This window comes from Lepisma saccharinum, chromosome 16 (assembly GCF_977018435.1).
Source record: "Lepisma saccharinum chromosome 16, izLepSacc3.1, whole genome shotgun sequence".
NCBI classification, from domain to species: Eukaryota; Metazoa; Arthropoda; class Insecta; order Zygentoma; family Lepismatidae; genus Lepisma; species Lepisma saccharinum.
The window spans coordinates 54,398,353-54,413,911 of record NC_139244.1 but is presented as its reverse complement, the minus strand read 5'-3'; the positions used below and the strand labels follow the sequence as shown (position 1 = coordinate 54,413,911).

The following is a 15,559-nucleotide window of genomic DNA, read 5'->3' as shown; positions in this document are numbered from 1 at the left end:
CGATTATGACATTTTTCTCCAACATCTTGTTAATTTCATATTGCAGTATTTCAGCAATCAGGGCACCTATAGAAGTGATTTGGACGGCGTTGCAAATACTCTAACTTGAATGGCTCTTTTGCACAAGTTGTAGCATGCTTATGACAGGATAAAAAGACAATTAAGGGATGGTGTAAATAAAACTTCGGTAGAAATTTTATCAAAAACATGCATTTTAAATTTTTTCAAAAATTATGTCATACAAACATTATTACTCAATAGATGTACAAAATTTAAAAATGGGATGCCAATGGAATCCAGAGTTATGTAACATTTTGGTTAGGTTAGTGTACAAGAGAGTAGGTTAGGTAATGCATAACATATTTTGATAGGCAATTTCCTATAATTCAAAAGAAAAAGGCTACCAGAAATGAAATACAATATTGTCTGAATTAACGTACATGAATCTGATGGGCCATTTCATCTCAAATCATACAGGAGAGCAATAAATTTGTCACCTTCGAATTTCAAAATCAGCTGAACAACAATATATGTTAAGGACCACATGACATGTCCAAAAATAAAATATTTTTCTTTTCTGTTGATTTGTTTCAGTGCTACAAGCTCATGACACTATTTTATAAAAAAAATTATGCAAGGAAAATAATGTAATATTCAAACCACTATAAATCAAAAACCAAAAAATGGTAGAGACTTGCGGTTTCCTTTATTTGAAACCTTGTTCAAAGTTATTCCAAAACCTTATTAAGGAACATATGTATGAAACCCTCTTCAAACTCTAAAATTAAGAATCAAAATACGACAATTTCAAATATTTTTCATTCAAAGTTCAATTTTTTTCTTTGAAAAATTGAAGAACAACAGGACATGAGTTTTGCTGGGATAATAGAATATGGGAACTGGACTAACTATTTTCAATGCCATTTCTGCATTAGCTTCTAATGTTATGTAGAAAATTATTTGTAAAAATTTATAAAATCCATTTTGACCTATTATCAGAAAGCATTTTCTCAAAATGAAAGTGGTTACCAGAAGTTGTCGGCTACCAGGCCAAAAGTTGCTCGCTCAAGGGAAAATGTTGAAACTCAAGCTCAGAGCTAGACAGATGGGTGAGACTTCCAGGTGCCACGCGTCTTGTTTTGGAACATTCCTGCGATCTTATCTCGCATTTCTCATCTGGCACTGGTGAATATTTCCAAGGTGGCGCATTCAGCGGGGAAAGAGCTTGACCTGCCATGCACATTGACAAAGAATGTCAATGTCCAGCGGGCATTTCAGGCTGCTTCCCTAGAGTAGTCAGCAGCTCTTAGGACAAGGAAACATGTCAAGGTCCAGTTAAAATAACATCTAAGCTCTCTCCACGTTCGATCTTCTCTTGTCGACTTACGCAGGTGTCTACTTCGAATTAAGCGAAACCAGTTTTGCGTAAGGGTCTTGTAAACAACTTTGTATTAAAAATTATCCGTATTTCGATTTATCCGAACTGAAATACATTATAAATCCTATCTTATCGGCTGGAGAATGGGAAGAACTTCGGATTAAAGGGTACTTATAATTAACCAATATCGTATTAACGAGGTTTTCCTGTATTTCTTGTTCAAAATTGTTGTGCAGAAAATGGGAACATTTCATAAAGGCAGTGCATAAAATTTCATTTCACTGCTTTCCAAAATTTCCCAAATTTTATTTAAAAACTGTACTTGCAACACTATTATACAAAATTCAAATGTCAAATCTAATAAAACATTGGTTGATTTGGTTTATTTTTACTTTGTTTTTCTGGCACTTTTGTCTAATTGCAATGATGGGGGATGAGTGATGATATGATGAAGAGATCACATGAATCAAGAAATTTCAAGGAAGAGAAGGTGAGTTGAGTCCTAACAGCTCTTGTGATAAACCAAAGTGAACAGAAAAATGGCAAAAGTATGAAACAATTTTCAACTATACATAGAACTGCTATGTACCGTATTTACTCATGTATAATGAGCACCTTTTTCCAAAATTTTTGCTCCCAAAAACTGTTGTGCGTATTATGCATGGAATAATTCAGACAACCAACATGAAACCACACAGGGTCATTCCATGATTTTGGGACACTTGCATTGATTTTTCATGTTTACGGAACCCTATCATGTTATATATCGTTGTAAAGCTTAAATCCTGCAGTTTCTGAATATGGCAACAGTATTCCATTCAATGTGAAATGTGGTTGAAATAAGTTAATCACAAAATGAAGGAACGTTCTGATTTCTATGGTGCTTTGGATGAACGAAAACGTAAGGAAGAAGAAAACATAAGGGAGAAGAAAATAATTAAAATATATTACTGGCCAAATAATTATATATGGAGTGTGTAAATTCCTTAATGGAATAAATCTTTTGCTGCTAATTGCTACTTTGAAGGTCCTGAATGTGCCTTGTATAAATGTTACATCAGTCACGGAAAAAGTATATATTTTGAAGTTCTTTTAGAAAAAGTAAAGATGGAATGAGCAAAACCACGTATAAAAGTTTGAAGGCCATTCCACACAAATTTTCACTTTGTAATGTAATGTTCTGCGACACCAAGAAAATTAGTGCAACTCTGGCAAAATTCGAGCATGCACCTTCCGTCATATGGAATGCATATGTATCAGCAGTATTTGTTGGGCGAGAAATAATAGAAAATAACATCCTGAGCACTGCAAATCCATAAGATAATTTTGATCTCACTTTCTACTATTACAGAATAAATAAGGTGGTTATAGAGTGAAAGCTTTGGGATGCGAAACACAGTGGAGGGAGAGAGGGAGGTAGCATGGGTTGATGACTTATTGTTTACACAAGAGGATATTCTCCTCTTGGTCCACATAGCAACAGGTGACTCATTGAATAGGTATGATGTTATTCACTCTTGATCAGCATAGCAACAGCTTTATGACCTATAACTAAGAGAGCCATTTCTTGAAACTGGATTGTACTGCGCATTATATATGAGATATAATATTTTGTAACTTTTACCCATAAAAAACCAGGGTGCGCATTATACACACGTAAATACGGTACTTTTACTTGTGCTATGTATAGTTAAAAATTGCAATATACTTATCATACAAATATACACTCCTTAAAAAAAAGTTGGAATATTGTTATACTAAGCATGAACATTTGGAATATTTGCTATATTAGGAAATAGGTTTTGATTGATTTATTGATTTGGTGTTTTTAAGTCTACTTTATGCACAGTAAGGCTAATTGGGACCGAACTTGAAGTTTAAAGTGGGAACCGAAACTCTATGTGCCTCCACCGGGACGATATGTCAGCAAAAACACAAGAACGTGTAGCAGACAGATACCAAGTGTTGTTGAATTCTAAGATCTTGCATATCGCGTATTGCCTTATGAAACAATATTCCAAACTTTTTGTGAGGAGTGTAATTAAAATGTATTACGTGGTAGTCAGACAACTAATGACCATTATAAAAGACTTACACAAAACACTAAAATAAATATTCACACAGGGAATGGATTTATGATTCTCCTGACTTCAGTGTAATATCATACGGTAACATTACTTCTAGAGAAAGAAGCATCTTACCTGATCTGGTAACAAACAAAGAGCCCATACTTCCTTAGAATGTGCCTGTATTTCTTCGAGTTTATCACCAGTTGCTATGTCTATGACTAGGAGTATGCCATTATTTAAACCAACTATGGCATGTCGGTCCCCAGGTACAAAAACAGCTGACAAAACATACCCCGTTTCCACTGTTCTTAGGCACGACAATGTCGGTCTGCAATACACAGAATGCAAAAAATTAATACTACACACAAACTAAATGAAAATTAAACTTACAATTACAACATTACTTTTTTAATGTTAAATTGATCTGATTCTCATAGTACTTTTTGTGCTGATTTCATATCCGATTGCCAAATTCAGGGTTTGGTGCATCTGTGAGCTTCCAACGCACTTAACTTGCAACTGTTTCTTCCATGCCTTGATGGTGTTTTATGATGAAGTATCATTTCCAGACAGTTGACAAAAGTTGCACTGTACTTGCACAACAACAAATTCATCACCACCACATGGCTTTCATTTTCTTCAGCTCCATTCATACAACCCATAATGAGCATCTTACTTTGTGTAGTGAATGATGGGAACAATTTCATATGTGTCAGTCTCCATCAGCACACCCTGTACTGTAAGTGGGAAGCATTAAACTGGAGAATCTAAGGACTCCCTGCTTGAATTTCACGAAACTGATGGTCAGAAATGCAAGTGTAACTTTTTAAGTCAAATTTTGTATTCTTAAACATTTTAACCGAAATATCATAGTATGCATTAATTCTGATCTGGAAATGTGCTCAGATTTTGTAGTGATTTTTGATCTTTTATTCACCACAACACATATTAGATTAATCTGTCGCATGTCTAGGACCACATATTTATGATAAATAAAAGATATTGGAATCAAAAGCAACATATAGAGTGCCACTTCAGTGGTAAAGTGATGATATAATCCTAAATGTAATTTAAAATCTGTACTTAATGTACAAAATAAACATTTCCTTTCTAATTGCACATTTAGGTAACTATCAGAGTATAAGTTTTGTTCCTCTTAAGTTTTTATGGCTGAAATATTAAATTTCCTGTGGTATTGTATAACTCACAGGATAATTCAGACTTCACAAAATGTTTTTTCGGTAAATAAAATCTACATTTCATGTTTAAGGGTTTCTTTTTCATTTAGCACTTGATTTCGTGACAAAACATGCTAGGAAAACTTATCTCACATCTTTCAGAAACACAAAAATGAACATTACAGCACATTATTTCACATTTCGTGTTTCCGTCAAAAACAAAATATACCTCACTAGAGAGTTAACTAAGTACCTATCTACTTGCATTACCTGTTCCACATCTTGACAGATTCCGAGCTTCCTGAAAGGATAGCCAAGTTGTCAGAGCTGAATGTAACTGTTCTAACTTCAGAGCGGTGGCCTTGCTGGCAAATTTGGCGCACACATTGGGCCTCTGCACCTTTTATACTCATCTGCACGGTGTGCAATTCTATGGAATTAGTTTTCAGAACCACACATACCTGTGAGAAAATTAAATGTGCTTTAGTTAAACAATGGATCATTGCACTGCATTTTATCATCATATATAAATTAAAAATTGTACACTGTACAGTCAAGTAAACTATGAGGAATAAGAAAAGTAAAACTAGTCTTGCCTAAACAAATTTGATGGCATTTTCAAGTAGTTTTAAATAAAGTTTAAACTACAGTCAACTCTCGATACGACCTTTCACAGATCCCGGGAAAAGGGTCGTTATTTTGAAGGGGTCGTTATTGGAATTTGCACCAATTTTCAGCTTAAATGGAGCTCAAACAGACACAAAGATTCCTCGGAGAGTGTAACCATTTATCCTGGTAGTTATACAACCTGTTATGCACAGGCTGCCCATTGTGAGAAGTTAAATAGAACATGAAAACGTTTTCACAGAAAAGGATTTAAAATAACGCTATTTTCTTTTAATTGTGCACAGTCGTTGCTCTTCAACGAAATTCTTACAATTCTAGTTCATGGGAAACCTGTTTGAACTGTGATCTACGGAAAGGAAAACAATCTCTCGCTTATTGCAAGTGAAACTCGAGTAATCTTGACAACTGTCACACTGGAACCAGCAAAAGTTGGGAGATAATCGGGCAGAATGAATGTTGGATTTAATACGGGTCTACTAGAGCATTTAGCATTGTCTGTTACAAAATTAACTGGTAAAGATAAGATGTCTCGGGAGACACAACACAACCTTTCTGGGCACCAGAGTAAAAAAAAAAAAAATTGGGGCTGTAAATTTCGTTCTGGTTCGGCTGTGTAAAATACATTGTAAAAAAAGTCACGTTTTCTTTGCTTCAACCAACTTCATATTCATCCTCCTCCCCCATTCCAGTGAGCAGTCCAAACTCTTCCTCGATTTGCATTGTAATACAGCCTGAAAAAGGAAACATGCAACTTGCGATCTGTTTGCACCCAATGGGTATTCTAGGACACATTAAACAGCGTCGCATTAGATAATCATTTGGGTTTGGAATCAGTGTTGCCACAATCTGTAAGCACAATTTCCCTTTGCAAGGGGTAAAATTTCCCTTTTTCACCCATTTTTTCCCTTAATCTAAATAATTATTATTAATATTAATAAATATTGACCCATGTTCGTATGTATATATAAAATGTTAAACAATTTAACTTTTAAATGCTACGACGCCAGTGGTACCGGTTCGAATCTCGGCAAGGGCATGGCTGTTTGTGAGTGTCCATTCATAAATTTCATCATATCATCACTCATCCCCATCTTTGCAATTAGCCAAAAGTGGCAGAAAAGTGAATTAAATAAACCAAACCAATAAACAATAAAATCAATAAATCATTAACTTTAAATGTCTTTTTTTTGGAAGATTTAGATCTTATTGCTAAACCAAGTCAATTCTTTCGTTTTGGGATCAAAGCTAAAACTACGTTAAAGTTAGCCACTTTAAGTAATATTTTTTAAAGTAAAAAGCCAAACACACAAACAGAGATTGGATTTAGGGAGGCCAATGCCCCTTGTCATCATCACACCATCAGAAGAAAATTAAAAATATTCTACACAAAATGCTGTTCTAGTAAGGCGTAGATATAACGTCACTTCCTTTAAGTATGAAGAGTTTGTGTGGAAAATCACATTTTTGCCTTCCCATCAAAATTTTTAAATTCGACGCATGTGTATGGGGGTTATTCCTGAGTAAACAAAAAAAAAATAGTACATACCTGAGTAAATGTTCCATTCTGGTAAATTTCACATATTAGGTGCAAACTTCTAAAACACAGAAAGTTTTTTATTAAAATTTAATCCATTGAGTCTGAGAGGTATTGTAGGTTATTTCTTGACACTCCGCATGATTTTTTAACTTGTTTCCGCGGTGTTTTTTTCATCTTCCCATAATTTTCCACAACGTTTTCTAATATATTCTGGAGTTGCAGATCGTTTCCTTTTCTTCCATTGTTCTTCCATCGTCCAAGACGGGCACAGCCTTCCACAAAACACTCGCACACGAATAACCCATTGGGCCTCTCCCATGGCGCAGTGGTAGCGTCATTGCCTTGTAATCAAGGGGTCCTGGATTCGATACCTGGTGGAGGCACAAGTGGTCGGATCCCACTTTAAACTGTAGGTACAGTCCCGATTAGCCTTACTGTGCATAAAGTGGACTTAAAACAGCAACTTAAACCAAACCAAACGAATAACCCAGTGTCCAATGAAGACTGAAGTATATATAGTTTGCGACAAAGAGAACTTTATGGTTTGCACGTGCAGTGTTGGAGGCAAAATTCAGTGAACCGCGGAAAGCTTTACATAAACAATACCCTCAGACTCCCACTCCCAAAGCCGGGAGATAAGGGTGAATGGTCAATAACCTCCAGCCCCAAACGGTACCCAGATGTGGACCAACCCAAATTCCACCCTTCCTCTCAGAACAAAGTATACGACAAAATAAAAGAAAAAAGTTTTCATTTTCAAAACTGGAATCCCTTATAATGTTTAATATAACTAATGTTGAGACTGTCTTAAAATTTCCCTGAATATTCGCTATTTTTCATCAAATTTCCCTTTTCCCTTTTCACTTATAATTAGCTCCAAATTTCCCTTCAAAAAGGGAAATTTCCCTTCATGTGGCAACACTGTTTGGAATTAGATTTCACTAAAGTGAAACTGAATATTTAGTCCCGAATAGCCGAAAAGCATAAAATGAACTCAAAACAAGCTTTATGAAACCTACGCATTTTCAGATATAAAAATGTGAAATCGTTATTTACGCTCACGTTAATCGACGAATGTTGGATTTAGTAGTATTCTCGGTCAAGCACCCGCTCCTCCAAAAGTTTTCCTCCAAACCCAGTGGCATCTCGTGGCCTCAAATTTGGCCAGGGCTTATTTTTTAAAGAATTTAAAATATAATGACAATTCACATGAATTACAAAAAATAGGTATTTTTTTCTTCTAGACTACAAAACTCGACTTACTTTTTTGAAAGATTTTAAAATGTAATGACAAATTACATGAATTACAAAAAAAAAATGGGTATTTATCTTCTTCTAAACTACAAAACTGGACTTATTTTTTTAAAGAATTTAAAATATAATGACAATTCACATGATTACAAAAGAAACAGGTATTGTTATGAAACATACCTTTCTACGAATGTTGACTCCTGTTCTTCTGCTCAGCAAATTTTGTTATTACTTTTTTGTTGAAGCCCTCTATGTTTGAAATGTATTCTATCTCTATTGTAAGCAAGTGCCAAGGCATTTGGTCTGTCTTGTCCCATTGCAATTTTTTAAGCAGGTTTTAATACGCTTCAATGTGCTGAAACATCGTTCAGATTCAGTTGTTGCCACTGGAGTTATTAAAACTATGTTTGTCATTTTTACTTTTTCTGAAAAGGTATCCTCTAAATAATTTTAAATAAAAAATGAATGCAATTTACTGACAGCGTTTATGTTTTTCAACTCTTCACTACAATTAAGAACACGAAGTTCCCTCTTTAGTTTTCCCTCTTCTATGAAGGGATAATAAATCTGGGAAGATGCCTCTGTTTGAAGATTGTTCTCTTTCATTATGTCCTTGTAGAGCAAGTTCATGTCGACGACAGAATTTTAAGCAATCGATAATTCTATTTAATATATGCCTATTTTTCCGGGCAAATTCATTGTGTCTTGTAATTGACAGCCTATGTCCTTCATCAATTTGTGTTCGAACATCAATCCTGCCAAACTCACTCAATCATAGCGAATGAAAGCCACCAAAACACTACAGAACAACATGCAAGATGGAACGCGATGCAACGGAAGTAGCCCCGAATCAGCACTCAAATCCATTGCACTCTCCCCTCCTCTCTCTGCTAGCATGTGACCTTCACTGTAGCGTAGGTGGGCACAGATTAGGTAGGTGGGTGTAGGCCACGCCTTCCTTTGCGACGTGCCCCGGAAAGCGATAATTGACATCAATGCCGCTAGGAGCGCTGTCGTATCCATTGAAACAGACGATGAATTTGCGTGGGTAAAAATCGCCTTTTAAAAGACTGTGTGATAGTTATGCGTTATGGTGATTGATAATTACGTGAATACGTCCGTTTTTCTTTAGGGGCTAACACCCGGAAGCCCCAAGGGACGAGACGCCACTGTTCAAACCTTTTTTTTAATCGGCCTCAGCTTATACATATTGTATACTCCCCCCCCCTCATACACACACACACACACATGAATGGTTTTCTGAAGAAAAGCTGTGATTATATTGTGTGCATTTCCTTCCAGCACTCCTCTGAGTGTTCAGGAAGTTTATTCTTGTGTCAGACGCAAAATAAAGTGTACAGTTTTGTTTATCAGAAGGCGCAGAACATGAAGTTGTTTTAACTCTTGTTTTTCTTTCTGGAGATCGAATATCGTTATTTTCAAATCAAAACAGCTTTCAGAGATTCAAAACAATGACTTTTGCCTTCACGCTGGATAAGTCATTGCTGTTATCAGCAAGTGACAGCTTTGCAGATGCTAGACAAAACACTGGCTCCAGCTGCAGCATAAAAACAAGGTGACCGGCTGGAAGTTCGAGCAACAGCGGGCTGACGATCTTTAGTTGGCCTATGTGGCTTTCAATATCTCCAACAGTTTCGATTTTTTATGAAGTGTTACAGGGAACAAAGAACACGCTTTGAATGAAAACGGCTACCAGAAGTTGTCGGCTACAAGGCCAAGAGTTGCTCACTCAAGGGAATCTGCTGAACTCTAAGTCAGAGCTGGACAGATGGGCCAGACTTCCAAGTGCCACGCATCTGTATTTTGGAACATTCCTGCGATCTTATCTCTCATTTCTCATGGTGGTATATTTATCGATGAAAGAGCTTGACCTGCCATACACAATGACAAAGACTGCAAGTCCAGCAGTCATTTCAGGCTGCTCTCCCTCCCTTGCAAGTTGTCAGCAGCTCTTAGGACAAGGAAACAAGTAAAGGTCGATTTAAAATAACATCCAAGCACATTCGATCTTCTCTTCTCGCAAGCGAAATCACAATGGCAAAACAAGACTAGCACATTGGGTAGGGGCCATCGGGGGTGGGGTAACATTGACGAACCTGGGGGAGGGGAGGGTAGAGGTCAAGTGCTATTGGATATCACTCAAGCGTGGTGTGGTGGTGTCTATTTTCAGATCAGACCCACTTGCGAGTGGTAGAGCGCTTGTGAAGGGAATGAGTGCAAATAAAACAAGTGCAAAAAAGTATTTTTCGGCCGATTTCCTTCAATTTTTCAATTTTTTCCAAATTTTTCAAGGTTCCCAGGAAAAGGAAAAGGGTTGTTTCTTTGAGAGGGTTGTTATATCCGGGGTCGTAGAATCAAGAGTTGACTGTATTCTGTAATATCTGAACTTACTTTAATTTAGAGCCTGGCTGACACCACTTCTAACCGATACCCATAACTTATCGATTGTCATCAATACCGATGCAGATGCTTGAAAATTGTTAACAATCAAAAGTTGTTGAAAATATTGATTTATATTAGTGTGTGAATGTTACACTTCAATTATAATCATCAAAATATCAGAGTTTTGCTTCAAAATATTCAAGAATTATATCAGAGTATTAAAATACTTAAAAGTTCTTGTTGTGCCCAGAATACCTCCTCTCTTGCCTGGATACACTTCAAAAATTTTAAATGGGAAAAGGGGGTTAAGCGACACCTTGTTGGTCAGACTTCTTAAATGTTATTAGCAAATATTTTTTTTTTGATTTAGTACACTGCACTTATGAATAGGTGTTTCAAAATAATTTCCTTACATAATTAAATTTATTCAAACTATCCATACACATAATTGAAGAACCTTACCAATTTACTGCTGTTTCTGCACAAGTTGTTTCCATTATCTACCAACAAGCTAAAAAAAAGTGTGAAATAATTTAAAAGAAAACAATAATTTCTGGTTCCCTCTGAAGGTAAATGGACAACTAAAATGTCTGGCATTGTCTTCATTGCCAAAAAAAACCCACCACTTCCTTCATCAATTAGGGGCCCTGTTCCCCATCTACTGCACCAAGTACTTTCATTATCAAATACTTATCATTGTAAAATAGAATTTTACCCTTATCTCTAGTTTATAACATTAATACCCCAAAAGAGGCAAATACCCTTACCCTCAGTTCTCCCTTCCCTTGAATCAGAGTCATAGATCTCAAAAATCCTCCGGCTTTCAGGTCTGACAACCTTCTAACTTCATCCTGGAGACTTGCGGGTACATCCTCAGTGGCAGGTTGCTGGTCCTCTTGGGCACCAGACCTGTAAGAATTAACTTTCATTAACTAGTCTGAATAATAATAATCAGTGCAGCACCAGCATCGAATATTTCTACAATCAGTTCACAACACATTGCTTAAGTGTGGAAGCCGCATATGTGTACTTTGTGTTTGCTTGGACTAGATTCGGCTGTGGGTCGGGTGGTATATATATACATCCAGATGTTCAGAACATAACAATCACATTAGTTGAGATTCTGCTAGCTGTAGTAAAAAGAAAAATAGTAGTAGAAGAGGAAGAAGATGAAAAAGAGTTACTTCTTTCTTTTTAAAATAACAATAAGTACAAATAATGTAGCCTGTGCTCCAGTAAATACCATCTACATTAAAATCACACATTAAAATAACTTTGGCATACTTCATTAAAATTTCTATTTAGACTCAATCGAGATATTTAATAAATGTATCATTTTTAAAATATCGGGGGGGGGGGGGTAACAATGAGGACCAAATAAAATTTGTTCAGAGTTCAAAGTCAACAACTTTATCCAGATAACATCAAGGTTTGGAAAAGGTACTTCAATAAAGAGGTTGAGTTGCTGTTTTAAGTCCACTTTATGCACAGTAAGGCTAATCGGGACTGGACCTACAGTTTAGAGTGGGATCCGAACCACTTGTGCCTTTACCGGGTATCGAACCCGGGACCCCTTGATTACAAGGCAAAGATGCTACCACTGCGCCATGGGGGAGGCCCTGTACTTCAATAAAGAGAAAGAGGGGAAAGTGGAAGAAGAAATAAAGAGAAAGAAAGGAAAGCGGAACTTCAATTGTACAAGAAATGCTTTTTTCACATGTAAAATACAGCCACCTCCACATTTTTTATTGGTAAAATTTAACTCATGGGCTTTTCTGACCATCATGTGTGTTGGATCAAGATGAGTGAAGTAATTCCAGCCTAGCTTATACCACGTTTCAGCTATTGATACTAATTCAAAATTTTCTAGATCAATATTACTTAAAATTGTGTCTATTTTTGAACTAATTCTTCTTACATTTTGATAATAACAATTTTGATTAATATCATTAGAGAAAGTTGTCATTACTTCATAGTGGACAAGTCAGTCTCCTCCAGACTTTCAATATACAGGGTGTCGCAAAACTCTTTCAATAACGCTTGGGTGCTAGTAGATATCATAGAAACAAGTAACTTTTCCCTATAATGTTTACCTCGAAAGCACTTAATGTCTGCGCTATAAGCGCTTAAAATATATCCTGTACGTATGCAACCCAACACAGCAAATGCTTGCTCTGACATAACTACCAGGGGCACGTGGCAGGGTTGCCACTAGAGTTCCTCGTTAAGAGAGACGACTTGAAAACAACAACTTGGGAGTCTTGCCTGAGCAAAATCCAAAACATTAATGATACTTGCTATGTTGTAAGAAGATTTGACAGAATTTATAAACTGACCAAGACAAATAATGGGCAGACTGAAATTCAAGATTACTCATTCTAAAATATCTCCATAATTGATTGATTGACTTGGTTTATTTTAATTTGCTTTTCTGCCACCTTTGGCTAATCGCACAGATGAGGATGATATGATGATGATCCCCATCTTCGCAAATTAACCAAAAGTGGCACAAAAAAGCGAAGTAAAATAAAGCAAATCAATCAATCATTAAATTAAAAGAGCCTTGCAATTATTTCCTTATGAGACGAACATGATTAGCAATAACACTAGCACAGATAGGAATAATTTTCTAATGAATAAATTCTAATAACATTACAGTCTGGGTGTTCGAAATGAGGCAGCAAACACATCATGCTTACATTTGTCCTTTCGTGGATTTCCCCTATCTCACGTGTCCCTTGCAATTGTTGATATTGCACGATACACAAAACACTCTGTGGTGATGTGGATAGCACAGCTCGCTACAGCGCCAAGGTGTCTCGAGCTTAAATCCTGGCCTAGACATTGGTGTCATTTGTTATTTCATCATACCATTCTCATCTTCGCGATTAGCCAAAGATGGTAGAAAAGCGAATTGAAATAAACCAAATCAATCAATCAATTATGGAGATATTTTAGAATGAGTAATCTTGAATTTCAGTCTGCCCATTATTTGTCTTGGTCAGTTTATAAATACTGTCAATGCTTCTTACAACATAGCAAGTATCATTAATGTTTTGGATTTTGCTCAGGCAAGACTCCCAAGTTGTTGTTTTCAAGTTGTCTCTCTTAACGAGGAACTCTAGTGGCAACCCTGCCACGTGCCCCTGGTAGTAATGTCAGAGCAAGCATTTGCCGTGTTGCATACGTACAGGATATATTTTAAGTGCTTATAGCGCAGAAATTAAGTACTTTCGAGGTAAACTTTATAGGGAAAGTTACTTGTTTTGATGATATCTACAAGCACCCAAACGTTATTGAAAGAGTTTTGTGACACCCTGTATACCTCATCAATTTTCTTCATTGTTATCATTATTGATGGTGGTAGTAATAGTAGCACAGGGGATTAACTGATCAACTAAATTATAATAATCAATAAATAGGCATACATATTTTGCACACAAAATGTAAAATTGCTCTTTGGGAATGTTCGTTTAAGATGATTCCAAGAGGAATCAATTAGAGCATTTTCTCACCACTTTGTCACTAAAATGATACAAAAATACAGCAGAACCAAGATTTACTTAGTTGCAATACAGAAAAATACTAGAATTATTTCTACACTATTAAATTTTCTCACATTTCAAGTTCTTTAAAAACATGCACCTCAAGAATGTTTAGTTGCTGTTTCACTGTACATGTTAGGTATGGACTGATATGAAATCTTTGCTGCCATTGATAAAGTACTGATATAAAATTGCATACTGTTTAAGTAATGTTTTCTAAGATCCATTTATGTTTGTAACCAGGTGACTGAAGTGGGTTTCACCCTTGAAAAATAAACTACATACCTAAACATTTTCTTTACAAAACCATGACATGTGAATTGCAGGTTTATGCTCACCAAGACAGCAACAAAATGATTAAGAGTTTTACACTAAATTAATGCCACTTACAGATATATTGATCAATAATTTTATCGATAAACATATTTATTTATTGACCAATATTGATCAGATAATAGTTAATCCGTACCATTTCTAGAATATAACAAATGCAAAATTAATATATACATAAAACATTAAAATGCTGATCAAGGCAAAATTTATAGTATAAAAATATACACTAAAAATGTAATGTTTCCACCTTCTAACAGGGTCTTCTTCAGACAATTATTCACAATAAATTGAAGATAGATACAACCATCATCTTATATATACACTCCCAAACCCGGTCCATAGACAAAACAACATGAGAGGGGGAAGAGAAAGAAAAAGAGAGGTGGTTTGGTAAAGGAGTAAGCAAAGTACTTGGAACAGCAGGCATAAAAACATACGGAAAGGGAGGCCGCAGCATTTTAAGGATAGTGAACAAGAAGAAGGAAGAAAATGGAGAGGAGGAAGAGGAAGGGATTATATATGAGGTTCAGCGCAAGGAATGCAAGTCTGTGTACATAGGGGAAACAAAAAAGAGACTGAAGACAGGTTGAAGCAACATAAGGATGACGTTAAGACTAAAGCACATAAAAGAAACGGAACACGACATAGAATGGGATAAGGCTAAGAGGATAGGAAGGGAGAAGAGAGCAATAGTGAGGAAATGGAAACAGGCGAAGGAAATAGATAAAAAAGAGAACAAGAAATAATGAACTGGAATGGGGGCTGAAAATCAACAAAGAATGGAAAGGAGTGTTAGAAAGAGTGGAAAGGATGAGAGAAAGAAGAAGGAAGAAAAACAAGAAAGAAAAGAGGAGGGAAGGAGTCCAGGAGATAAGAAACCTGTTTATGTCCAGAAGTAGAGGAACTGATAAGACACAGACACTCACCAGGTACCTGTCAATCACCTGTCAGGTAGTGTCAATTACCTGTCAGGAGATTCCACACTCAGGAATTATTTTAGAACATTTTTCTGCCAAATATACCAAAACTTATTTGCTTTATTATTTCTCGCTCGACAAATGCCAATGGCGCGCTTGGTAATTCAAAACACATCTCGCGCGACAAATACTGAAGATGCAACTCCTGTGTGACGATAGTTTACGCACTCAATCTCCTGTTAGAACCCTGTCACATTGCTCTGTGATGCAAATTGTTTTGATAGAAGTTGAAAAAATCGTGGGAAATACATGATTTAATGT

The 15,559-nt window shown here is 36.1% G+C and overlaps 1 protein-coding gene across 1 annotated transcript in view; it reads right to left on the bottom strand.

Moving 5' to 3' along the window:
* Nucleotides 1–15,559, bottom strand: part of LOC146000483 (WD repeat-containing protein 3-like) — a 62,671-nt gene that overhangs the window by 20,951 nt on the left and 26,161 nt on the right. The window contains exons 7-9 of the mRNA XM_083138165.1: nucleotides 11,211–11,352; nucleotides 4,896–5,086; nucleotides 3,580–3,775 (exon numbers count right to left, since the gene is read on the bottom strand). Of these exons, the coding sequence (XP_082994291.1) occupies nucleotides 3,580–3,775; nucleotides 4,896–5,086; nucleotides 11,211–11,352 (529 nt within the window). The remainder of the gene's footprint in view (nucleotides 1–3,579; nucleotides 3,776–4,895; nucleotides 5,087–11,210; nucleotides 11,353–15,559) is intronic.